The sequence below is a fragment of the Myxocyprinus asiaticus genome, chromosome 42 (assembly GCF_019703515.2).
Source record: "Myxocyprinus asiaticus isolate MX2 ecotype Aquarium Trade chromosome 42, UBuf_Myxa_2, whole genome shotgun sequence".
Taxonomy (NCBI): Eukaryota; Metazoa; Chordata; class Actinopteri; order Cypriniformes; family Catostomidae; genus Myxocyprinus; species Myxocyprinus asiaticus.
The window spans coordinates 12,240,871-12,268,243 of NC_059385.1; the positions used below are offsets into that span (position 1 = coordinate 12,240,871).

The 27,373-nt window shown below is 39.1% G+C and overlaps 1 protein-coding gene across 1 annotated transcript in view; it reads left to right on the forward strand.

Annotated features, from left to right (window-relative positions):
- The first annotated feature begins 1,092 nt into the window (after positions 1 to 1,092).
- Positions 1,093 to 27,373, forward strand: part of LOC127432921 (roundabout homolog 2-like) — a 94,273-nt gene continuing 67,992 nt past the window's right edge. The window contains exons 1-2 of the mRNA XM_051684445.1: positions 1,093 to 1,657; positions 22,802 to 23,128. Of these exons, the coding sequence (XP_051540405.1) occupies positions 1,594 to 1,657; positions 22,802 to 23,128 (391 nt within the window). The 5' untranslated portion in view covers positions 1,093 to 1,593. The remainder of the gene's footprint in view (positions 1,658 to 22,801; positions 23,129 to 27,373) is intronic.

The window sequence follows — 27,373 nt, forward strand, 5'->3', positions numbered from 1 at the left end:
ACAGTTCCTGTGTGAACTATTGGGTGAACTATTCCTTTAAATTATATATAGAGCTCATTCAGTGAGCATTATTGTACTTAAAGGAATAGTTCTCACAAAAATGAAAATTCTCTCGTCATTTACTCACCCTCATGCCATCCCAGATGTTGATGTCTTTCTCTTTTCTGCTGAACACAAACAGAGATTTTTAGAAGAATATCTCAGCTCTGTAGGTCCATACAATACAAGTTAATGGTGACAATAATTTTGAAGCTCCAAAAAGTACATAAAGACAGCATAAAATTAATCCATAAGACTCCAGTGGTTAAATCCATGTCTTCAGAAGTGATTTTATGGGTATGGGTGAGAAACAGATCAATATTTAAGTCCTTTTGATCAACCCTGACCAGTAGGTGGCAATATGATCAAAGAATGTGAATCGCCTAAAACAAAATAAGAAGAATGTAAAAGTGAAAGTGGAGATTTATAGTAAAAATGACTTAAATATTCTGTGATCTGTTCGAAAAATGATCTGTTTCTCACCCACACCTATCATATTGCTTCTGAAGACATGGATTAAACCACTGGAGTTATATGGATTGCTTTTATGCTGCCTTTATGTGCATTTTGGATCTTTAAAGTTCTGGCCACCATTCACCTGCATTGTATGGACCTATAAAGCTTAGGTACTTTTCTAAAAAAAAAATCTTTGATTGTGTTCTGCAGAAAAAAGAAAATCATACACATCTGGGATGGCATGAGGGTGAGTAAATGATGAGAGAAATTTCACTTTTGAGTGAACTATCCCTTTAAACCATTATATAAATACTTTTATCTTACTTATTTTGCAGTGCTTTGGCAATAAAGCACACAAAATGCCGTTTTCTGTCGTGCCATTCCCAGGAAATTTGTGGTCAGTTAGAAGGGTCCCCTCACTTGCAACTGCCTCAAAATTGAATTAGTTCACTATTAACAGCGATCTGTGCAAGCATTGTGTGAAATCAAGCCACTGGCCCTTTAAGAGTGCAGTTACCCCAGTGTGGGTAACTACCGAAGGTGGGCAGGGGTGGGTTTGAGCCACGAGACGGTCACCCGTAGACGCGAGTAGTAAATCCGTCCATTCACACAGCGAAGGGAAGAGTGCGGGGCAGCGCGAGTGATGGAAATAATCCGCGTTAACTTAACGTGGCATTAAAAAGCGGATACTTTATCCATACAGAACGAAAGCGACTAAATAAATATTTTCCCCTGAAACAAACCTTGGAAGATATATGAAGAGCATCCAGGACGGACTGTGAGCATCACATCTATCTGTCTCTTTATCGGATCAGCGCTCGAGCGCAACACAGCGGGCGCACGCGGGGAGCGCGAGACGATATGGAGTATTTTTGATGTTCAGGTTAATTTACCCATTAAGGAAACGTTTTATTTTTTATTTTATTTTTTGTGCGTGTGTCTGGGCTTTAGTTATTGAAAGTTATTCAATGTGACTGTTTGCTCAAACCCGTCTCCTCTCACTTTAACCGGATTGTAGCCCATTTTGGGCTGATTTCGGGGACATAAAGGAGGTTTGTCCGGATAAAGGCGACTGAAGTGACTTTATATCAGAAGGTGATGGAGTTTCGCAGGACTTTAGATGCTCTGTTCATTGTGTTTGCGCTCGTTTGCTTGTCTCAAGGTAAGCTGGAGAAAATACAACGATACGATGTCAATATGAAGATTAGAAACGCAAAACATTGTGAAACAGTTTTCGAAAGGTGGCTAACGTAAATAATGTGTATGCTTTTCCTAATGGATTGTGGTATTCTGTGAGTTGTTGTTATTTAGGCTGTAAGAGGATGCTCGCATCCGTTAGCGAGACGTAACAGTCTTCTACCTATGCAACAGAAGAAGCAGTGAATCAGTCTTGAAAGAAGACTGATAATAAAGCCACAACTCCAAAATCTTGAGTGAATTACACAGGCTTCCCTGTGTCTATATATCACATACTGTATAGGCTATATGTGTCAACTTTTACATTTGTATTTAATCCTAAACCCATAGTTTATAAGCTATACTTGAACATATGGATGAAATTGAGCAACTGACCCACTTTACAATGAATTCCCTAAGACTAGAGAGTGCATAACATCTAAAAACGACATTTGCCTACAACACTCTTATATACAAGAATATCTGTTTGCAGAAAGTATTCATTAATTAAAACATTAAACAAACAGTCTTTCCTCAATATAGCTACAAATTTAGCATAGTTTAAATTTCATCCTGTTTACATCAGAGGTATTGCTGGCTGTGCTGCCCTGCAGAAGCTACTACCCTTTTTTATGGGGTTGTAAACATTGGCTCTGAAATCTGTCCCCCAATATAACCAGGCAACAAAATGTGCCACTGAATCAAGGGCAACACAGCCGCCAGATATGGGATAAAATGACAAGCCAAGCTTTTATTTGACTAGAGCTATGGTTGCCACCAGTCTCAGATGCATTGTCATTTCTGCACTCTGCTATTGTTTCATGAGCAGATCTGGTCAGATCAAGACCCGAGTCATACCGGCATCTAAACAGCCTTGTCGGTTCTATATAACAGGCTCAAAATCCTCAAAGCAAGATTGGGTTTGAGTCTAGATTTGTTCAGTCTAGCCCTGGCTCACAGTATAGAAGCTGAACTTAGCTTCAGCCAATCAGTGGCGAGGATTGTTTCATTCTTTTCCCACACTTCTCTGAGAGCGGACTTAATCTAGCGCAGGTATGTGCCGAGGGCTCGTCGGCTATCTCCTCTCACCTTCTCACACCTGATAAGGGATTTTGAAAGAAAAGATATTGAGTTACTCTCCAAGCCCTCAGCTTTGTCTTTTGTAGGTTGCCTGATGTTGCCTGGGATGAAGCTTGTTTGTCTGCGTTGCTTTTGTGTGTTTGTACCCCGAGGAGGACATGTGTTAGCTCAGCTCCTTTTGAAGTCACTTTAAACAGCCACAAACAGCTGTTGGCTTTTTCCGGATTGTCCCCAAACATGCATTTAATGACAGTAGGCCTTAGATCAGCACTTTGACTCATTCAGTAATGACGCCCTTTAAACCAGATGAACCTCACTGGAAAATAAGAGAATGACTCTATCTAAAATAGACATCCAAGCTTTTTTTGTGGGTGTTTTGATTAATACAGTTCTATAATGCATGCACAAAAGAGATCTAAAGCCATAATAATGCCCTATCCTGTATACACTTTTGATTGGCAGCGTTTTAAAAGCTTTGTGACTTTTCGCATAAAGCGTGTCATTTAGGGTTTTTCTCCACGTACAACAGCTTATTTTGATATGTCTTGCGTCTCTTGGACGGTATGTGCTTCTCGGATCAGAAGTGAGGAATGCTTGTGTGCGTGTGTATGAGAGGTGTGACTCAGAGAAGTCTGCCTCTCCCGTACACACAATCACACTGAGTTACTCCCTGTCTCCTCTGTGTAAACACTGTGCTGCCGAGAGGCTGTCAATAAGGGGGAGATAAACATTGCATCTCCTACTGAGCGCGCTCTGATGTCTCTGTCTGATTTCTGTCCCAGTACATTCACGCGCTTTACTGGATCCTTGCCGGGAGACAAAACATCTTGTTATTGCCGCAGAGATTTTGTTTAAGAATGAATAATGACTCCACAAAATGTTCAGAAATCCCATCTTTTTCCATACAGTGAAAGCGAATAGTGACCGAGGCTAACATTCTAACTAGCGTCTCCTTTTGTGTTCTATGGAACAACATAAGGGTGATGACAGAAATGATGATGGAATTTTCATTTTTGAATGAACATACCCTTTAATGTGCTTTTTTAAATGAGCCCTAACACCTTTAATTAGAAGCACAAAAATCAAGACCTTTTCCATATTTGACAATGCAAGAGCATAAGTCATGTCCTAAAATAGCAGGATTATATCACCTCCTCTCGTGGAGGGAGAACAGGGTCGTTTTAATTGGTCAAGTAAGGAAGCCAGAAACACATAAGGCTCTGGTTTATGAGTCTAGCACTGACAGGAAGTTTGAATTGAACCATAAAGACTTCAGCTCTGGCTGGCTTGGCTGTGCGGCGCTGAATGGGAAACAACACAATGCTTTGGCATCAATCTGCCGAGCCCTGGGTCTCTGGCCTCAGATGAAGACAGTTTAATAGCCCTACACATTAGTTCCAGTGGCTGTGGTGGTGACCTCCAAAACTGTGTTCAAAATGGGAAACATCAGACAAAGAATCAGATGGAAGGGACCAAAACAATATGAGGGAGCGTCTTGAGTGTCTTTATTGCAATACCACAAGTAGTAGGGCTTTTAAGGGAATATTCTGGACATATTTTTAGTTTCAGCATCTTAAATTTAATAGTGGTAGCTTGATAGCTAAGTTTTCGAAGGCTTAAATGTCACAAACTGTAATGTTTTGGCTTTAAAACTTGCACTTAAAATGAACTTACTTAACATGAACAGCTTAAAGGAATGTCTCAGGTTCTGTAAAGTTAAGCTCAATCAACAGCATTTGTGGCATAAATTTGATTACCACAAAAATTATTTAGACTTATCCATCGCTAATAATAATAATACTAATTTAAAAAAAGAGCAAAAAACACGGTTACAGTAAGGCACTTGAAATGGAAGTGATTGGGGCCAGTCCATAAACTTTACACTGTTTCAAAAGTATAGATACAAGACATAAATATCACACATGTTAGCATAATTTTAGTGTGATAAAATCTTTGTTAGACTTGATTTTATTGTGATAAAATTGCTTAACAGTATTACAGGATTTGTATCATGCTGAAATCATATTAACAAATAGGCTTATGTTTACTTCTTGTGGCTATACTTTTGAAACCGTATGTTTTTTAACATTTATGGACTGTCCCCATACACTTCCATTGTAAGTAAGTCACTTCCATTTTAAATAAACAATGGACAAGTCAAAATGATATTGCGGTAATCAACATTATGCCACAAAAGCTGTTGATAGAGCTTAACTTGTATTGAACCTGAAACATGCTTTAAAAAATCCTCTGGGCAGGAATTCATGATTAATAGGTTAAAAGAGCTATATTGTTGGTTCATTATTGATGGAAATAGTACATAACTCACTCTTGACACTATCTGTCCGTTCTTGAAATAACTATAGACTCTATCTCTCAATAATTAGTTACTCTTTCCATAGTGACTCAATTTAGCATCACTGTTAAGAAATGTAGCTGCTCCTTTTTTAATCAGAAAATTTCTCACCACTTCAGTATTGACATGCCCTGCTGTAGTGGTTCAGTGATTTTTTTTCCCGATCCAATAAATCAATAGTTTTAGGAGTAGTTTTGTTTTTTGTTTTTTCAGCACTAATACATCTTTCCGTCGATGTTGGAAATTAGTCTCCTGGTGAATGACACTGTGTGCACTGTAAAACTGTGCATTATGTTGGGGTTCATGGCCTTGCGCTTTTGTGCACATGCTCTGATACATTGAGCTGTGGCGCTTATGTAGGTAATCAGAATCAGAATCAGCTTTATTGCCAAGTATGCTTACACATACAAGGAATTTGTGACACTTCCTGAACCCATTTCCACCTCTTGCAGTGGCCATTATTCTTTACATATACCTGCTTAGAGTGGGCACCCTGTATTGTTGGGGCACATATCTGGTTGGCCCACTGGTAAATCTATGCATGAGTGGATGGAAGCAGGAGGGCGTTCTTTCAGCTTGAGAGAGATCTGTTTTGGTTAACAGGTTCAGCTTGGGACTGTCAGTCTGTATGCGTTATGTGTGTACTACTGCAGTATTTCCCAACATTTTTTCTGCCACGGCACACTTTTTACAAATAAAAAATACCACAGCACACCACTATCCCACATAACCATCATCAATTGTTTTCCTTTTCAAGAACTTACGTTTTCTGTCCATATTAGTAGCGTGTTTACTTGTAATGTTTGTGTGACGAGGAGGAGGGCGTGGCCGGGCTGTGATGGTGCATGGCCAGCGTTGAATCAGCTGATTAGTGGGAGAACGAGATAAAGGGGAGCTGGAGACGGCAGTTCGAGAGAGAGAGCGAGACGCATGCGGCCACGTTGCATGTGTGTCTGTGTTTGTTTTGTTGTTTTAAGTTTGAGTTTTGACATTAAACTTACATATACTGTTCAGCCAGTTCCCGCCTCCTCCTTGCCCATCCTTATACTATTACAGTGGTGCCGAAACTCGGGAGGGAGGAGGGCTGCGCTGTCGTCTGCCTGGGGATGGAGGGGTCGCTGCTGGCCGCCGAGAGCCGGAGGAACCGCTGCCATCCGCCGAAGAAGGGGAGGAGTGGTTTGTCCACCAGGGGCCGGAGGATTCGCTGCTGTCCGCCAGGGAAGGAGTGAGCTGGTGTCCGCCAGAGGGCGGAGGAGCAGTTGAGGACCGGGCGACAGCGCGTCCGGGAGCCGGCAAGCTAGTTCTTCTTTCTCTCTCCTCGCTCTCTCTCTCTGTGTGTCTCCGCTTGCCCCTCTCCCCATGCCTCCCCTCGTCTCTCCCCCAGATTCACAGGAGGTGGGGTGGACCACCAGAGATGGGGGGGAGTTAGTCAGACTGGTGGTGCCCCGGCCTAAATCGGGCAGGGGAGGAGTGTGACAAGGAGGATGGCGTGGCCGGGCCCGGTGCACGGCCAGCGCTGAATCAGCTGATTAGAGGGAGAGCGAGATAAAGGGGAGCCTGAGATGCCAGTTCAAGAGAGAGAGACGCACGCGGCCACGTTGCATGTGTGTCTGTCTTTGTGCTTGTTTTATGTTGTTTTAAGTTTGAGTTTTGACATTAAACTTACGTTTACTGTTCAGCCGGTTCCCACCTCCTCCTTGCCCGCCCTTATACTGTTGCAGTTTGAAATTCGGCTATGAAAAAAACACAAGTTACATAGGTACGCTGTATGAGGTCACAGGTGGCAAGAGCGCTAATTGGGTAATGAAAAACAACAAATTTGCTTCTTTTCTAATTTGTAGATTTGTTCTAGCAAATTAGTTCTTGCAATGCCACAGCATATTACAGAGATGCAAACTCATGAGGGACGAAAAAGGTAAGACAATCACTGGTCCACAATTTTTTTTTCTGGGGATATTTTTTTTTTTTTTAAATAAGCTAAAAGCACCAATTCCAGCGATTTTAGTGATTCAAGTTTATCAAATTAACTGCACAACTGTGCAGAATTAGCTGCAAAAATAAAGAGTATTTTGGTGTAACTTGCTTCTGTGTCACAAATTTGTTCAATTTTATTAACTGATTAGTTCAGTGACCCCTTCTGGAGATGTCACTAGGTGGTGACATATGAGTGTCTTATGTGCAATGAGTGAGTCATTGAATCATTTTGAGTCATTCACAACCAAAATCTACCAAGAGACTTTATAGTTTTTAAGCATTAAAAGAACAAAGAAGATCTATATTTTTCCTTCAGTTTGAGCATGACTTTTCATCCAAAAAGACAACAATAATAGTCTAATAATAGTGTTTCAATAACGTCCATCTCCTTCATTAAAAGATGCATGACTACAATCTACTGACTTCTTAGAATGTTTAAGAATTATAAACACAAAGCAGATCTATGGTATCATTTTCCTACAGTATTTAAACTCCTGAGCATGACTTTTATCAGAAAAGAACACAGTAATAGCCAAATAATAATAATTTTGAATTTCAATAATGTTCTGTCGTCATTGTAAAGTGCATTTCACATGAGTTGAGTCGAGGCGTCAACGCTCCGTTCAATGCCAGTGTCAAGCGCCGCATTGCCCTCCACATGACAAGCACTGCAGAAAGTGTCACGGAGGGGCGATTTTACGAGTCACGTTTTCACTGGTGTGCCACGGCACAGTGGTTGGGAAACACTGTACTACTGTACAGTATAAACCAGTATTTGAGATTAGGAAACATAGACTTAATATGTAATTTTTTGCTAAATTACATATTAAATTACTAAGCTGTTGAAACACACATTCATTAGCTGCATTTGTTTATTACTTTCCTAATCTACCAGCAAGGTATGACAGTAATCCTCTTTTTTTGGAGCAAAGACTTAGTGCTATTTATGCAAATCTCAATAAAACTCAGGTTTTGCCTTTTTTGCCCCCTGGCCCCTGGATGAGGGAAGACTCTGCAGTGGAATTAAACATTTTAGTTTAGAGTAACACTCCCTGCTGTTTAAGAAAAGGTTTAAGAAAATTGCAAATAAAAATATATATTTTTGGTTTTGGGTGGTTCTGAGCTGAGGAATATTGCATGTATGTGTCAAAAATCTAATATATTAAATATAAAATAGGGTAAGTGTACCTATTAAGCTCACCGTAATCTATTTCCAGACATTTTTATTTATATTTCCTTAGTTTATATAGACAAAACATGGATAAAATAAAAGATTAATCTCTCATTTGAAAGTGGTTATGCCAACCATTTTTTTAAAATAAAATAAAAATAATATCTAATAATAATAATAATAATAATATAATAATAATAATATAATAACTATATAATATAAAACAATGTATTTTTATATTTAAGAGTTATTTAAGAGTTATACCTAATTAAATGCAACCAAAAATGTAAAGTGACCATGATGCTTTGGCAGTAAAACACATTAGGAAGCCAATCCACTGACCAGGTGATGTGGTCTGAGTAAAAAAACTAATTGTTCCATTTCAAAATAAAGGGTAATTATTAAATGGTCAGACTGATATTTCATTACATGCCAAGATGAAACTATTAATCTCTTACATTTATTTAAATTGTGCATAATTTTCAAATAGCTACTTGGAAATAGATGAAATATGTGTTCATTTGCAGGGCCTCTTGAGACCAAAGTTTTTCTGCCACTTCTTGTGTGGTCACTTGGGAGTGCTTGCAGAAAGGCAGTCCTAACTTAATTTTGGGTCGTCTGATTGACTTGCAGTGAAAATAACACTCACGTGACATATTGACTTAAATATAAAAAACAAAACAAAAATAATTGAGTGTTTCTTTTTTATTTTATTTCACTTTGAAGTTGAAAGTTGACTTAAAGGGTACGTGGGCTTAATGTGTTCACTTACTCTATAATATAAAATATATTAAATATACTTTAGGCATCCTAGACCCTAGGTAAGTTTTCCACTGAGGTAAAAGTTATTAGTTGTAAGACGTGCAAGTTTTCATGACTTGAATCCCACAAATCATCATAGCGACTATTGTTCTTACAGTTGTGACCAACTTCTAACCTAATAAAATTACTGTCCAACTGGCAAGTACTTTTTATTTTTACTCACATTTGTTGAGTTAATTTTAGACCATGCATACACGTATACTTCCCCACTCTTTAAACATGTAAATATACCTATTTGGATAAGCTTGTTGAGGACTTCGGACAATGTTTAAGTGGCCTGCAGTTTATCTGTGTGCCAATTAGAGGACAGGAATTCCCTGAGTGGAAAGAAGCATGTAGGCAGCTGTGCGGCACTGCATGGGCAACCTGCGTGCCAAGACGGAATACCACGTTACATAGCCAGATGAAAGAATCCTACTATCTACAGGCCTGGTACAGTAGCATTCCCTGCCTGTTCAACTTCACTGCATGAATTCTCAGCCACTTGTTTGAATCAGATGTACTGAAAATAACTTTTGTTCCAAGTATTAAGAAATTCTTCTTGATCCGAGTTGTCTGTTTATTTTGCCGGAACTCAGGTGAACATCACAGTATGACTGCTCATTATCAGGGCCTGCTGAGCCTAGATTACAAGACTCTCACTCTGAGTATCATCTCTCTCAAACTCCTAAACAGCCGATTTGGGCTTTGAGTGTTTACATGGGGCAACTGTGTTGTCCTTTGAAAAACAGAGACCTCTGGTCTTAGTTTTATTTGTAGTGTCTGCTAGTTGATGCGAACCGATCTGGCGTGTGTGCAGTGCACTCTGTAAACAAAAGGGCTTAGGGCTGTGTGTGCACTCTCATCAGGAGCCCCAATTTAATGACTCAGTCTCTATCTGCATGGGGCACCGCTATTAGATTACCTTCATTAACAAACTCTTTCTCGTTCTCTCCCTCCCGGCGCCTGTTTTACACAGTTTGCATGCTGTTCAACTTCGTTCTTGGGCACTTATTTGGCTTTGGCTCCCAGTTATCCTCATCAGTCGTGATCTTTGTGTTGTTTCAGTAAATAACAGTTGCTGTCGTTGTTTGGGTGCTGAGTTCAGAGGCATTATTAGGCTTGGACATTACTTGCACGGCTGTTGTTTAATGGCCGTGTAGATCTAATTCGCAGCTTGGCCTTGCTGAAAGTGGTGCTTGAGTGCAATGCGAAGAATGCTTTGAATGTTTTCCATTGTGAGAATTCTTTGTCTTTTTTTCTTTGATTGACGTGTTAACAGGCTGTTGTTCTTGTCTTTACAGATGCATGGCAAGGCTTTGATATTATCAGCTCTATTCTATGCTAAATAGTTTCTATTACAGCAGGAATTGGCTACCTTTCCTATTGAAAAGACCAGCTTAGTCCAAGCCAAGTTGCTGGTTAGTGCTGGTTTGGTGCTGGTCTTACCATGAATGACAAAACTGTTCCAAGAGTTGTCTACAATACCAAGGATTCCCTAAAAGGGAGGGGATTTCTTTTCTGAAATAATGTTGTGTTCCCTCTCAATAGTTTTGTGTACAACAAATTTGTGTTCCCTCTTGTTTTTTAAAAACCATGGTGTTGCTATAGAAAAAGTTTATTAACCATGTTTCTTTGGTAATTGTGAGGGAACAAAAACTACTGCAAGAAAACCTAAATCTGATTGCGAGAAGACAAAAAACTGTTGTGAAGGAACGCAAAACTGATTGCGAGGGAATGCAAACTATTGTGAAGGAAAGCAAACTATTGTGAGGGACCACAAATTATTGCAAGGGAACACAAACTATTGTGAGGGAACACAAACTTTTGCGAGGGAATGCAAACTGTTGCGAGGGAATGCAAAACTGATTACAAAGGAGTGCAAACTGTTATGAAGAAACACAAACTGATTGCGAGGGAAAGCAAATTATTGTGAGGGAAAGCAAAACTGATTGCGAGGGAACGCAAACTATTGTAAGGGAACCCAAATTATTGCGAGGGAACCCAAATTATTGCGAGGGAACACAAGCTATTGTGAGGGAACATAAACTGTTGCATGGGATTGCAAAGCTGATTGCAAGGGAATGCAAACTATTGCAAAGGAACACAAACTATTGCAAGGGATTGCAAAACTGATTGCGAGGGAACACAAACCTGATTGCAAGGGAATTCAAACTATTGTGAGGGAACGCAAAACTGATTGCGAGGGAATGCAAATTATTGTGAGGGAACCCAAATTATTGCGAGGGAACGCAAACTATTGCGAGGACACACAAACTATTGTGACTGAACCCAAAACGTTTTGCAAGGGAATGCAAACTATTGCGAGGGAATTCTATACTAATTGTGAGGGGCTCTGTGCAATTCAGTTTAGAAAATGTTTCATTATTTTATATCTGTGTGCCAGAGAAATGAAAAGCTAAATCAATTACAGGTTTTGTGTTTTCAGTTTCTGTTAGTTTAGATTGTGAAAATTCAAATCTAATTAGGTTTAGATTTTGATAATTGGGAAGTTGTTGCACTCTACTGCAAGCAAATTACAGCACTCAGTGGTACTCTACATGTTTGATATTTGTCATACTACTATTATATTTGTCATACTACTATCAGTTTACTTACTACCCAGTCAGCTAATTAGTCCTTTATCTCATGTGGCTTTCTAAGTAAGAAATTTACTCCTGACATGTTTGTTTTTTAGCCCTGCAACCAAGAGCAAAAATGTCCATTACCAACCCCAGTGAGTCATTCGTATGCAAAACACCCACCATCTCTACAAGCACCACTTGACTTAAATGTTAAACCTGTTAAATGTGTGAATCACAAATTGTGAGTGATTTAGCTGTGTATTCCACCAGTTAAATGCCATATGTTCAAGATTTATGATTGCAGATCTATAGAAGCACACATACTTAGGTTGCGTCTAGTGCTAAGGGAAGCCTAGGGGTTTTCCTACCCCTTATTTTGGTCATTTCCTCTTGCAATCGCAAGCCATCAGTGCAACAAGAACACATCCTGAATGTGATATGTTATCTCCTGGACCTCAGGGGAGATATGCAGAGTTCTTGCTGTGCTGGGAGTAGATACATGTTGAATATAAGCCTAATCATTGGCATCTAATTCAATGCATGCCCACACTGAGCATGTATTTAACATGAATTCTGGCTATACAGTGCTGACTACGCCCTAGTAGTCCTTTTCATCTCCATCTGTTTGACTTTCAAAGATTCAGTTCATGAATAGTCAGGTTGGCTCTCCATTGAAGACCCTAGCTGTTGAGGATTGAAAGAATTTTAAATCGGCTGTATACGTTTTGATGAGAAGCCCATGACTTCAAAGCCAGAGTCCACTTTGTTTTACCTTTTTACTGATATTTGACCTGAAGCTGAAAAATGTCAGTCTTAAGGGATTTGGAAGGATGAAGGAAGCCCTCTGAGAGAATTTTTTTAAAGTTTGCTTGTGGTTTTTTAAACGACTACTGTGAACAGGGGAAAATAATAGTGAAGGATTTTGAATCTGTCTTTGTCAAAACATCTAGATCTGGTTTACTTTTAGATTCCTCACCATGAAACTTTACTTCCTACTAAATTTGTGGTTCTGTGTGGGCCTGACCTATGTGGTGTTGGGGTCAAGCGGAAAGTGCAAAGGGGGTTTCTGTGGAGATTAATTCAGTGGAACATGAAGGTTTGCTAAGGAGGACCAGGAAACTGATGCTATCTCAACCAATTGTGGTATGCTGGTCACCCCAATGGCCCACTTCCATTAGTGGGACACTGAAGAGGTTCAGACAACACAGAACAGCTGGGCTGGGGCTCCACTGTCACCACCATGCACAATTTATCATTTATTCCCAACTTCTTCCTCCATGGGAGAAGTTGACGCCCCTTGAGATATGCGATATGCCATTGACATGTATTCCAGATGTGATTTCCTTGGGCGCAGAGAGCTTGAATTACAGGAGGTCAGGGAAAAACAGACTGTGGTGTTATTGTACTGCCTTCAGACTTGGCCTGTAGAATCTGAACGAACCCCGTAAATCCAGGCGAAAGTGTAAGAGTACTGATCTGTCAGTACATTTACATGCACTTTGAAAGTTAGGTTTCAGTTGGAATAAAACAATATTTTTTTTTACATTTCGCAGAAATGCTTAAGGTTAGGGTTAGGGTTAATGCTTTTTGTGAAATCAGACTAACAGACCTAGATAATGTGATTGTAGCTTGTCTTCATCCAGCATTGTACACATTCAAGGCTAAAGTATACTTCAGTTTGCATGTGTTGGTTCATCTCACGCTCAGTGCGCATAACACAAATACAGTCATCAGGACAGTTGGTGCGGACTTTGCAGCCTAGTTTTTATAGATACCCGGACAGTCCACATCTTTGTGCGTCGTCAATGCATGCTGAACCACAATTGGCCATGATGTTGTGCTGACTATACAGCAAAGATTTTTTGCAGCCTACTTTGGTTGTACTGGAAATGTCCTCGTACTAAAGAAATGATCTACTTCGACAAGACCAGGGTGACTAGGTGGTTGTTTATGCTCCTTAGCCTGATCTCCTGAGGCAACTCTGAGTTCTGTGTTGTTTGAGATAGCACGATTCAGGGTCAGCACTTAAAGAGATTCTCACTAACAGGTCGAACTTCCAAAAGGAAAGTGTTTATTCCCCTCTTCTTTTCCTGCAAATCCTCTCCTGGGAATTCATAGAGGGATCAATACCTTCTGCAGGACGTTGCCACTGCCCAGCCAAAGGTTCATTTGAAGCACTGTTTATTTTGTGAAGTGAGAAGTATCTTAGAGAAATGGAGTAGCTAGATGATCCGATGCATGAAGATAAGATCAAAATAGTTGGAAAGTCCCTTTGTACCACTTTAAATATTATTGAGGATTTAGGATTGGTTTAGGCCTATACACTGATCAGCCACAACATTAAAACCACCTGCCTAATAATGTGAAGGTTCCCCTTGTGCCGCCAAAACTGCGCCAACCCACATCTCAGAATAGCATTCACCACAATTGTACAGAGCGTTTATCTGAGTTACCGTAGACTTTGTCAGTTTGAACCAGTCTGGCCATTCTCTGTTGCTCTCTCTTATCAACAAGGCGTTCTGAGTAAACTCTAAAGACTGTTGTGCATGAAAATCCCAAGAGATCAGCAGTTGCAGAAATACTCAAACCAGCCCATCTGGCACCAACAATCATGCCATGGTCCAAATCACTGAGATCACATTTTTTCCCCATTCTGATGGATATTGTGAACATTAACTGAAGCTCCTGACCCGTATCAGTTCTGCAGATGGAAATGCCTTGTTAATGAGAGAGGTCAACAGAGAATGGCTAGACTGGTTCGAACTGACACGGTAGTCTACGATAACTCAGGTAACCGCTTGGTACAACTGTGGTGAGAAGAATATCATCTCAGAATGCTACATAATATATATATATATATATATATATATATATATATATATATATATATATATATATATATATATATATATATATAAAACCCTTAACCTAAAATCCTTTTTTGCTTTTTTGATATTAATGTACAAACCTGTTCTCCTTCTTATATTCAATTTAAGCCGATTAAAGGTGGATATTTACTTGTTTTTTTAAGAATTTTAAACAAAAGTTATATATATACTGTATATATATTTATATATACAGTAATGCGTGATTGCGTCACTCAAGGCCAGCTTGAAGGCCTTAGGTACATCCCAAACCGCACACTTCTGGCCATACATAGCGGAAAGGGCGGAGTTACCGGCAGCGATGGTGATCTGGCAAAACAATTGTAAATTTTGGAGAATATGACAACTAGCTTCAGTGAAGCACCTTGCAAAGTGAGTTAATCGCTTTACTATCATACCATGCTGTATGAATATGTATATTATTGAGATATAAGTGTTGAACTGAGGGTGGATAGCACACTAAAGCTAGCGGCAACGCAACGCTTGAGTTTGAAACATCACTTTCATCAACTGTTAAACGGGAAACGCTTCCATGTAGTAAAAAAAAACGTTAAGTGTTCCATTTGGGATGATACTACACTAATATTCATACATTACATGGCTGATTACATAGTACAGTTTGTAAATGCATAGTGTATAGTGTGTCATTTGGGACACAGCTCTTGACTGGGACTTAAAACAAATAAATCAACCTGACTGGCTGATGAATCTGACAGTTTGACATTAGATGCCCATTAATTTGCACTGTTGAGGGATTCAGTGGAAATTGTGAAGGCCTAACAGGGTGGAGCTCAGACTTACACGCTCCTTCGGCTAACGAGCTTGGCTTTGGCATGCGGTGGGAAACAGGCGTCATGCTTCACTTGAAAGCATTGAGGAATAAATTCTGATTAGATAAACGTTTCGTTTTTCCCTGTTTGTTTGTAGATTAAGTAGTTGTGGTTAGTTAATAAAGCGATTAAAAATACATAAGCATAAAGGTGAATGAGAATGAAAAGATGATTTTTTTTATTTATTTATTAGACATGTTAGGCTAGTAGAGGAGGCTTTGCTGGCCCTGAGAATTTGCCACTGATATATATATATATTTACACACAGTATGTATATAAACAAGATAAACTGGATAAACCTTTACCTAAAATCTTGATGTTTAATTTTTTTCAGCTACCCTCATGTTTAATACTAACGTGTTCCCATTTGATCTTAACTTAATTTAAACAGTCAAAAGGTAGGTACAGTATGTACTTGTTTTGCTGAAATACTTTTAAACAAAAGTCATGTCAATTCACTTGTTTACAAGTATCCAGGCTGTATATAGGAGAATTTCTCCTTTTTGAACAACATCAAAGCTCATCTAATGGACACACAGCCTCTGAACCCACAATGGCACATTGACTTTATTTTGGTAAGGCTCTGTGACTCTGTGCTGTCTCTCCCTGTTGTAATGAGAAATCCTCCTCAGCCCTGCAGTAAACACACCACATATTTCTCTTTCTTAAGCAGGAAGCACATAAGCAGCTCTTGATGTAACCCCTTAAGGTGTCAAGTTTCTGTCATGGAATTTTTGTGTTTGCCACTTTGCTTAATCCACCCCTGTGCCCACCTCGCAGGACTGATTGAGGCTGAAGTTTGCTCGTCCCGAAGGAAAACAGCAGTCCTCCTGTGTAATTTCCTTTTTGCACTTTTTCCTCCCACTGTCAGGAGCCTAAAGAGTAAAGAGCATAGCTTTAGTTTGTGTTCTTGTTCAAGGGCCCCTTTGTTGTTCGTAAATGCAAAACAACTAAAAAGATTGGTGAAGAAGGAATGTTGAAAGGAATACCCCCCACTTCTTAATTGAACTGAGGGTAATGAATGCACATTTGCAAATCAATTCCCGGATTCCAGTGAAAAAGAGGAGGGGCGAGGTTGTAAAATAATCAACTATTTAAGGGGGGTGGAAAGCCACTCAAAAGAATTGCAGATGAGGGTTGGGAGAAGTTGGTCATTTTTGTCACTTTTTTCTGTTTGTTGTGTAAAACTTCTAATAGGGCTATTTTGTGAGCCAAACCTGCTACTAAAAGCATGTAATTTTTACTCAAAATTTTTGTTTTTCTTTTCACAAAAATGAAATGGCTCACCCAAAATGAAAAGTCTATCAGTACATGATTTACTCACCTTTATGTTGTTCGAAAACAGTATGACTTTCATTCTTATGTGGAGCATAAAATGAGATACATCGCTTGTTTTTTTCCACGGAAGAAAGAGAGAGAGTAAATTAATTAAAATTTTTGTTTAAAGTCTCCCTTTAAGTATTAAAACTTTGTGCTTTTATGCACTGTCACAGTTTGACATGCTGTAAAATTGTTTTGAATGTCATAGTTCTGCTCGATCTTGTCGAAGGAGAAGAATCAAACACTTATGTTCATGATTTTGTTCTCTTCTTTATTCCAGCACTAATAAGATTTTGTTCAGTACTTTGCATCTTAAAAATCTGAATCTTAAGAGTTTCTGTATTCATCTTTCTTTGTGTGACCTCCAGATTTCCACACATACTTCAAGGAAAGAAGACAGTTATTGGATTGACACCTGACCTTTCCATGTATGGTTGTCATGGAGATTCTTTAGCATTGACACGTTCTCTTAGAACGCTAAGAATATTTGCATATGTCGCCACACACACTTGCTGTTCTTAGGCAGCATTTGAAAATTTCCCCAAATCAAATGTCTTGTTACTGCAACATAAAATTTCTTTCATCATGTCTTCTTGACATATTCTTTCCTCCCCCAACAGTGGAGATAAATATTCTTAGTGCTAAAAGCCCCTTGGGATTGATCAGGATTGCCAGATGCATGCATTTTCTCCTTGAGCTGGCTCATATACCCCCTCTTCCTTCACATAACAAGGTCAAACCCCTATTACAGTAGAGGGACTTGGTACCTTTAAGAGCAGATGAGTTGTAGTTGCGACGCCTCTCTTTATGCCTGAATCAATCTAACTGCTGGAATCATTGCTTGCATGTCATGCGGTGAGATTGCCACCTGGCTTTACGGATTGGGAAACACACACTACTGGTATAGCAACAGAAGGGCGTGCTGTCAGTGTACTAATAAGGACATGCAATAATTTCAGCAGCACTTACAAATGGCTGTAATGCAGAGAAGCTGGCCAACTGTGGTAGTGATGTAGCCTAGTGTCTTATACTTGAATTTATGGGGGCAAGATGTCTAAATTTCACTTCACTTGCCTCCCAGAAATCAAGGCTGTTCCAAGCAGCCTGTCCTTATCTGTGCACTTCCCCAGAGGAAAATTTTATTGCTCAAAGTTTTGGTTTTTTATAGTTTAGGAGACTTCAACAAGTTTTCAGTTTTGCTTCATTTAAGTTTCAACTTTGTCGAAGATTTTTCTCTTGAAATTCTTTAGGAGAATGATATATATCGATGACATATCGTCATGGTGATGATATAAATTGGCAATCAATAGAGATTTTGTAAATGTAAATATCCATGTGCAGCATTGGTTTATCTATCAGTAGGGCAGGGCTTCACATGAGACTGAGAGAATTTAAGAAATATGGACAGGGTTTAAAAAAATTTCGGCAGCTGCCTAAGCAAGTTCAATTGCATTCATCTGACGTTCAGCATTTAATAAGCCCTTAATAAGCTTCACATCTGACTTGCACATCTGTGTTTCATGTGAGCGTCACATGCGGCATCTCTGGAGCACGCCAGTCTGGCAGGATTACTGATGTTTAGAGAGTGCAGAGCGGGATCACTCGTTCTACTCAATCATTTTTGACACAGGATAACCCCAGAGAAAAAAATCTTCACAGAACGGGATGACTCCTAAACAAGTCAAGAAAATGAAGAGGAGTACGTTATTAAAACAGGTGCGACATATGTGGTGTAGGTTCACAAAACTTAACAAAGAGCAGAAAAATATAATATACAAACTGTGTCACACAACGATAATCACTCGTAATACAAGAAATTTGTTTTACCTCCTCAAAATGAAGCATGCAAAAGAATATTATGAATGCCAAAAGATGAGCTCTGCATTAATTCGGCTATATATATATATATTTTTTTTTTTGCAAGAAGTATTTATATTTATTTGGTATTTATTTTCTGCAAGTGTTTACATAATTTTGGATATTTTCTGCAAGAAGTATTTATTTTCATTGTATTTCATTGTATTTTATTTATTTTTACTTATGTATCATTCTATATGTTGCATTGCTTTGGGAAGATCTCAAAGTTTATAATAATATTGGTCAACAACATTTACAAACAAAAATTTAGCATTATGGTAAGAATGATTTAAACCCAAGTTGTTGTTTTTTTATGAATGCCCAATTGTGCTTTTAAGTCCTTGTGGTCGTGTAGTGACTCACCTCAATCCAGGTGGTGGAGGACGAATCCCAGTTGCCTCTGCCTCTGAGACCGTCAAACCATCTTATCATGCGGCTTGTTGAGCACATTGCCACGGAGACATTGCGTGTGTGGAGGCTTCACGCCATCCACCGCGGCAACCACGCTCAACTCATCACGTGCCCCACCGAGAATGAACCACATTATAGCAACCATGAGGAGGTTACCCAATGTGACTCTACTCTCCCTAGCAACTGGGCCAATTTGGTTGCTTAGGAGACCTTACTGGAGTCACTCAGCATGCCCTGGGATTCAAACTAGCAAACTAGCAAACTCCAGGGGTGGTAGCCAGCGTCTTTTACCGCTGAGCTACCCAGGCCCCCTTGTTTTTGTTTTTGTTTTTGTTTTTGTTTTTTGTATTTTGACTATTGTCAAAGTTCCAAATAAAGAGAAAATTATACTGTATAAGAGGAAATATTTGAAAGTATTTAATACATTGACAAAATTACCCAAAAATTTACATTACAATATGGTTCGTTTATGTCATACATAAGCCAAGTTTTATATATTTTCCCCAAAAATTGGGAATATATATATTTTTGTCGTGATATAAAATTACTCATATTGTGATATAAGATTTTGGTCATATTTCCCACCCCTAGAGGTCATACATTTTTTAAGCAAAATATTTAACGGGAAAAAAAAGTGTTTTTGTGCATAAATGTGCACACGTTTGTTTATGTTTTGACATCAAAAGCAGAGAATAATCTGATGATTTCAAATCTCATTTAAATGCGGTTTATGTTGTTGGATTGTTTGAACAAGCTGATTTTTGGTAGTTATCATCGTATTGCTGTACATGTAAACGCACTCATTGTTGAGATCTTATATGAAACTCCAGAGGTGACACATGTGATTACTAGGATCTATTTCTCAGGTGAAAAATCTTAGTCACAAGTCTCTATTTGCTCACAATTTAATCTCATTGCTATCTATGTGAAACAATTGAGATATTTAAGAGGTCTAATTTTTTTTTTTTGCTTACTTAACAAGTCTCTCCTAACCTCAGTTTAACACCTTGTCAGGATGGACGACTTTTTGTGTTCGATTTCTAGAGTTGTTATGTCAAAGATGCTCTGGGAGATGTTATCTGCTTGAGAAGCCCTCCAAAATGCCCTGTTTCCCTGAGGGTTGATTTCTCTGACAAGGTGTGAGACTACAAGTTCCACTTTGAATCCTTAGGGTTGTCAGAATCCCCCAAACAACCATTGTGGGGCTTGTTTTATCAATGTAGTGCTTGAAAGTTCTAGCACCTCATAATGGACAGCACAGTTTGGTGTTAATCATGTGGTATCTTGAATGCTTGGAAAGCTATTGCAGAGTCAGAAAACAGACTGAGTGATTAGTCAGCTTTTCTAGATGTTGTTTTCAGCATATTAATGCACATTCGTTCTCTCAATCCGACCATGGGGATGCTCTATTAGCATCCCCATGGTCGTCTTGAGGTCATGATCAGGTGAGGTTAGTTAAATTAGCTCACTCTACACTTCATCTCTTACACTGCCTAACATCTCCATTGTGGCAGGTTAGAGTGTTTGGCCTGTTTTATTTATAAGCCTTTTCTTGGATTCTAACCCCACTGTGTTTCTCATCCACCCCCTGCTAAACGCAGTCTGTTCTGCAATCCATAAGTGTCTGCTAAAAGCTATTAGCCAAACCCTGGCGGTCTCTGCTCCCTTAACCCAGCTGGGCCGAGGGGCTTTTTGTTTTCAGAGAGTGGAAGAGCAAAAGTCCTGGGGATTCTGAGGTGAACGCAGTGCTTGCAGTTTGGCCTTTTCCGTCTCTCTCATCAATGGGGGTCCAATGTACTACCACTGTAAGGTCATTGTGCCATGTTATTCATGGCCTGGGTAAAGTGGTCGGGAAATGGGTTTGTTTTAAGTTGCATTAGCCTCTGAGCCCAGGGGAGTTTATCCACTCCACTGAATGTGAAGAAATAAAGATGAGTAAGGCCTTAAGGCCAAAGCATACTTCGGTGTGCACGTTGCGGAATGCTCCGCGCACAGTTTGTGTGACGCAAAGTGCACGTCATCTGTGCATGTGCTGGCCATTGACTGTATTAAAAGAGTGTCAAAAAGCAGTTGTTGTGCGCATGTGCCGAACGCGTTCCTATATATTCAGAAAAGTATACTCACAAAGGCAACACAGTTGACCAGGTGCGAGGCGATCTGAAACACGCAAAAACAAAGTATACCTGGGCCTTTAAAGATCTACACAGTTTTAATGCTAGGTTACTGCTATGAATGGAGGACTTTTAGATTAGCATTTATCTCTCATCTTTCTCCTGAAAAGCATTAGTCATTTTTCATACTAACATATAACTTTTGGTGGGTGTTGGAGTGACGAGAAGGGCAGGGCAATGTAGCAAAAAAATTATATCTCTATATTTTTTGGCTTTTTGATGATATTCAGTATCAAAGTTTGTGTAGTTGCTTTGAAATGGTTTAGAAAGGTGATAAGGAGTAAAATACAGTAAAAGTGTAGTAAAGTAATAATCCAGCTATGTTTTTTTCTTTCCGCTAAATAAACCAGGAATAATGATATTGAATAATTTTTGTTTACATGCACCAAGATAACAGAACATACATAGTAATTAACAATAACAATATTTGGCCTACCTATATATTTTTTTACTAAAACATTTATATATGTATCATATAATATATGAAAAATCCCATGCAGAGACTAATTTGGAAATTTTTTGAGTGATGATGCAAGTTAAAATTTAAATGAGAGTTATGAATGATTTTTTGAAATGGACAGTTTGAACTGATTGACAGAAATGGATTGAACTTACCAAATTTAACGCTGTTTTTGGTATTGAAGTTTAATTCTGAGACACAATTGAAAAATCTCTGTCTTGATCCTCGAACACTCAATGAAGGGTTGAAGCTAGTCTTAATACATTAATGGCCAAAATTAAAAGCTCTTTGTGGATAAAATGATCAAGATATTCACAATGTGTCTTAATTTTATATTGCCATCAAAATCACAGCAAATATAATGTAAATATTCAATATATCAGCCTGATCTAGTGACGGGAATTGGAACCAAATTCTCTCCCCATCAGCAATATCAAGATCTGTTTGTAAATCTGTGTTAGATCTATTGGAAAACCTTTGTAGCGCATGATTCTTTTCCAAGTGGAGGATATTTTCTCCATCTCTCTCTCTGTCTACAAGAAATCACTGCTGCTCATTTGTCACATTGCAAAATTATTTTAAACCCCAGTATAATTGTTGCAGCCGGGATCTGTAATTATTTCCAAAATCACCATGAACAATGGCTCACTTTCAACCCCAGATATTTCTGATGGATGAAATTCTCCAGTCCTGTTGAGAATCTGTATGTGTAGTTGTTATTCATCCTTAATTGTCCCACCACCTCACTGTCATTCAAATCGAGAGAGAGAAAAGCAATTTCAAAGCCTACCTGAATTACCATACCACTGGTTTCTCAACCACCCTCCGCTCTCTCTAACCCCACCCGCCGTGCTAAAACCTTTGGCTAAACAAAAAACCCAAATGTGCATTAAAACAGTAGCCAAATTATATATACATACCATCCACGTACTGTGGAAGTGAAATGCGATTCTGTTTTCTTTGATAGCTGTTGAATTTAGAGCATGTAATTTTCTTTCAGCCAATTGATATGACGTGCATATGAGCAATACAAAAATGGCTTGTTGTTTGAAGTAGTAGCAGGTTGGTTAGGACAAAAATTCAGATTAACATGGAAGAAGCTTTTATAGCTTGTGGCGTTATCACATCGCAACTGGTTGGTGTTAACAATATTGCAGTTTTCTTTGATTCCTAAGCCTTGAGTTTCAATGTAATGTTAATAGTGACCACTGATTCGTTTTCTCTTTTAGGATCTCGGCCCAGACTTGAAGATGCTGCTCCACGGATTATCGAACACCCATCAGACCTGATTGTTTCTAAGGGCGAGCCCGCCACTTTGAACTGTAAAGCCGAGGGTCGGCCGATCCCCATGGTGGAGTGGTACAAAGATGGTGAGCGAGTCGAAACTGACCGAGAGGATCCACGCTCCCATCGCATGCTTCTCCCCAGCGGCTCCCTCTTCTTCCTCCGAATCGTTCATGGAAGGCGCAGCAAGCCCGACGAAGGCGTGTATGTTTGTGTGGCGAGGAATTACTTGGGTGAGGCTGTCAGCCGTAATGCCTCTTTGGAAGTCGCAAGTAAGTCAGCTCATTTGTACCCTGATTGCTGCCTCGTTCCCTCTGCCTCCCTACCTCAATCTCTCTTGCTACAAATTTCTGCAGCTCTCATCTCTTTTTTCCCTCATTCTATAAAGTTTTCCCATTTTGTCCTCCTCTTCTCATCTCTTTCCCCTCTCTTCCATCTCCGCTCTATCTTGTTTAGTCTTCCGATCGCTGTGGCGGCCCATAACCGCCATCCCTGGATGGAGGAAAGCACTGAGGTCATTGTTAGTTTTAGAAGAGGTAATCTGATTTGTGGTATTAATGCAGATGGATGGCAGCTCGTATCAGAGATAAATTCAGCCCCAGAAACAGGCAAGAGAAGAGCGTAAATGCTGGCTGCTTCCAGGTGACAGATGTTGCATTCAAAAAATACACCACCATCTCAGTGTTTCTCAAGGAATGGCTCCAGGTTTTAATAGCAGGGTTTCCCATATCCAGTAGGCTCTTATTAAATACTGATGACAGTATTTGATTTCAGTCATTAGATTATCGGCAATTTCATTATGCTTCCACAACATGATGTTTTTGTCATGTGACCCCCAAAGCGACAGTGTGTAAAGATTATGTTATCTGTTACACACGTGGTATCAGAATATTCCTTGGTGGGCTGCAGACCTGCTAACATTAGAGGTAAAATGTGTCGTTTGTTTTTATTTAAAATACTTTTCTGTCCCAGCTTAATATGCCAGCTACCTGTTTGTTGATCAATGGCATACGGGCAGAGTGTTTGGAAAAATCTGTCCGAAAGCAGTTATTATTTTTGCAATTCTTTTTGGTGACGCTAGTGGGGCATCTTTGAACTGTCTCATCAAAGGACAGATTTTTCACCTGTTCAAGTATTTCACCATCTGCTCTGAAATATATTCTAAAAGACATAATAGACACCATGTTCAGCCTCTGCATGGAAAGATAGCAGTATTCTCACACAATTCAGAACCAGGCAATCTTCTAAATGCAGATTCTGAATCCAGCTACTCATAAATCCTGTCTATTAAATTCCTCTAACTTGCATTCTTATTACACAAAACACTTCTACAACCCAAACCATTTAAAATCCAGTCACCTGACTTGGCTATCTAATGAGGATCTATACCTCCCTGCCAAGCGGCAACAGGATTTTTCTTGCCAGCTGCAATATGTTTATTAAGGGAAACCAAAGAAACAGCTGCGCTTTTTAGGATTAATTGAAGTTGTTTATCTGTCGCCTTTTTTAGACAGTCTCTCTCACTAAACTTCAGGAACCGTTGCTCCTTTCCAATGCTGTAAACAGCAGTTATTTACTGCCAAGCAGCAAGCTAATAGTTATTGTCATTATCAACAAGCTTTTTCAGATTTAACAGCATTTCAGATTCAACAATAACACCCCTAAATTATAGGTTTGCTTGATGATATTACCGAAACCATTAACCTACTTTCCCAAAATCTAAATTTAGAGAATGTTCATATTTTAGTGATATTCAGCGCCATTTCAGACACCCTGTGATTGCTAAATTCTGAGTTCAGTACAAGTTCATGATCCACGAGCGTTACGGAACAGATGGTCTGTTGAATAAAACATTTTTTATTGTTGCTGAGAAAATTAGTTTGCCAAAAATGCATTACAGATGGCAATAGTCGTTTTGAATATGATAGTGACTCAGAGGAACAGTTTTATGCTTGAAAATGTAATCTCTTTAACTCATCTCTATAACTCTCAAAGTTTTTTGCAGCAGTATCTAAACAATTATTTTACCTCAGTGAACTAAAAGCAGGCTAAAACACTTAATCAAACGAATGGAATTCCCAAGTTTGCTTGAGTTATTCTCATATTAAGCAGAAATATTCAAATATTCCTTCAAATGAAACTGCCATTAACCATAGACTAAATGTGGACAGTGAGCATAAATAATTCTGATAAAAATAGTTTGGACATTCCAGAACCCCATGGGAGTTTCTAGGTTTTCCTGGTCTAGATTCAGAAACCACACATCCTTGCCAGCTGTCTGTCCTTTATCCGTACCCCTGTCATCCTGGTAGCCTATATCATTAGTTATTTGTTTGTCCCTCCTGTCAGATAATAATGCCACATTTCCTCTAGAGATTGCAACTCGGTATGGAATGTTTGCACCCCCCCCCCCCTCCGGCCCGACTCAAGTTGAGAAATCACCAATGGCCTAACACTAGAAAGAAGCACAAAGATTTAGATTTAATAGTTTAGTCAGTATGTTAGTATGTAAGTCTAAAATTGCAGTTAGTTAGTCATAAATTAGTCCACCCAGACCATTTATGAAAACGAAGCTCCACGAATCAGAACAAATTTGAAGAAAAAAAAAAGCTGCACAAATCACAACAAACACATGAACATGTAACTGCCCATATTAACTAGTATTCAGTATTCAGCAACTGAAGAATGACTGTGTAAACTAAGATGGTATGTAGAGGTTAGCTAATCATAACAGAGGTCTCTTTCATATAGAAGCCTTAAAGGTTCAATAGCCTAATTTTAAGGGTCATAGAAAGGGTGGAAAACAATCTACATAAATTACGTACCACAGAGAAAATTACAAAATCTTGACTAACATTATGAGTAGACATTTAAATCCTACAGAATATGGCCCCTTCAGTGAACCAATGAACCAGCACTAAAGTTTAATTTCTTATTGCAAGGTAATCACAATACATCTGAGGTTAGTTGTAGTTTGATTATATTAGGTTTTCTCCTTTGAGATTTCGGTTTGGAGATTAGATTTGGACACATAGTGCCAGCACCCTGCATGGAACCAGATCATCTCTCTCCAGCATGGCACAGCTCCATCAGCCAGGTGGTGGGCAGGAGAAAGGGGTTAGGGTTTTCAGCTGCTGCCAGCCAGAGAGCTTGTCTGGTTCACAGCTTTTAGGCGATCTGGCAAACATATATGTTTATATTTTTAGAGAGAGGCAGAAAGATAAAGAGAAGAAAGGAGGGATCTCATATGCCAAGCGTCCTTATCTGCCATCAGGCAGCATGCCATACATTATGAGTGCATAGAGCTTCGGTCAAACGCGAGATGTTCTGGTGAGCAGAAACATGCTCTTGGCCCGGAGTGCGTGGGAGGTTCTGCATTCCCAGAGCGAGTTTTTGCAGGCTGTTTATGTATGCTGCTTTTGAAGACTGTATTTATGGCCGGGGTGATGAGTTATGAAGGCGCAGTTACATTTCTCGGATGATGAAGGCAGAGCTGGGATGATTTACAGTGACAGAACCCTCGCACTTTAAATGATAGATAAAAGGGAAGCGATCTGTGGCGGCTCATCTGTGGTTTGTGGTTTATTACTTTTTAAATGATGCTTAGTTGAGACTGTGTTTGGTGTCGCCTCTTTTTATAGGATTGCAATATGGAGAATAGGATAGAAGGGAAGTGTGCAAGGCTGGAAGGGTCTTTTGAGTAAACTTCAGCCATTTGTAGCTAATGAAAGTTGTTTGGGGGGGAGGTTCAGCACTGTTTTCCACGACAAGAGGTGAAAAAGAGAGCAGCTGTCCTATGGAATGTTGAGAATGAACAGGTGAAAGGAAGATATGATACTCTTGTTGACTCGTTCTCTGCTGTGATTGGCCGTGACGGGCGGGAAACTTTCTAACTCTGTGGATTCCAACCAGAATGGGCCCAAAAACCAGTTTTACAGCAAAACACAGGTCAAAATCCAAAAGAGCACAACAGTTTGGTACCAGAAGTAAAAACCACATAAATTTTCTCCTTTGGCAAATAGATTTTTAATGATAACTTACAAACCTTTAAAGACCTACCGAGAGCTCTGAGGTTCTTAATAAATTGCATATTTACATTTAGATATTTTGCAGATGCTTTTGTCCAAAGCGACTTGCAAAATGAGGAACATAAGCAATTCGTCATACAAAAGCTAACAATATCTGCAGTATTGCACTGTATATGTTGTGTCAAGCCGTTGTTTTGTTATTTCAACTTTATTTTGTTGAAAATTGTGTTTAATAGCAAAATTCCTAGTTAAGAACTGCACTACCCATGCTGCTGAAGAGAAAAGATCCACCAATCATAAATTAAAGTAAACAAACCGCACCAAAAGAGCTATGCAGTGACCGCCCACTTCCTTGACTCACTCTAAATAATGCGATTGAGTTTGTCTCCTCACTCTCTCAAACTACTTATACATTTATATATACATATATATATATATATATATATATATATATATATATATATATATATATATATATGAATATTTTGC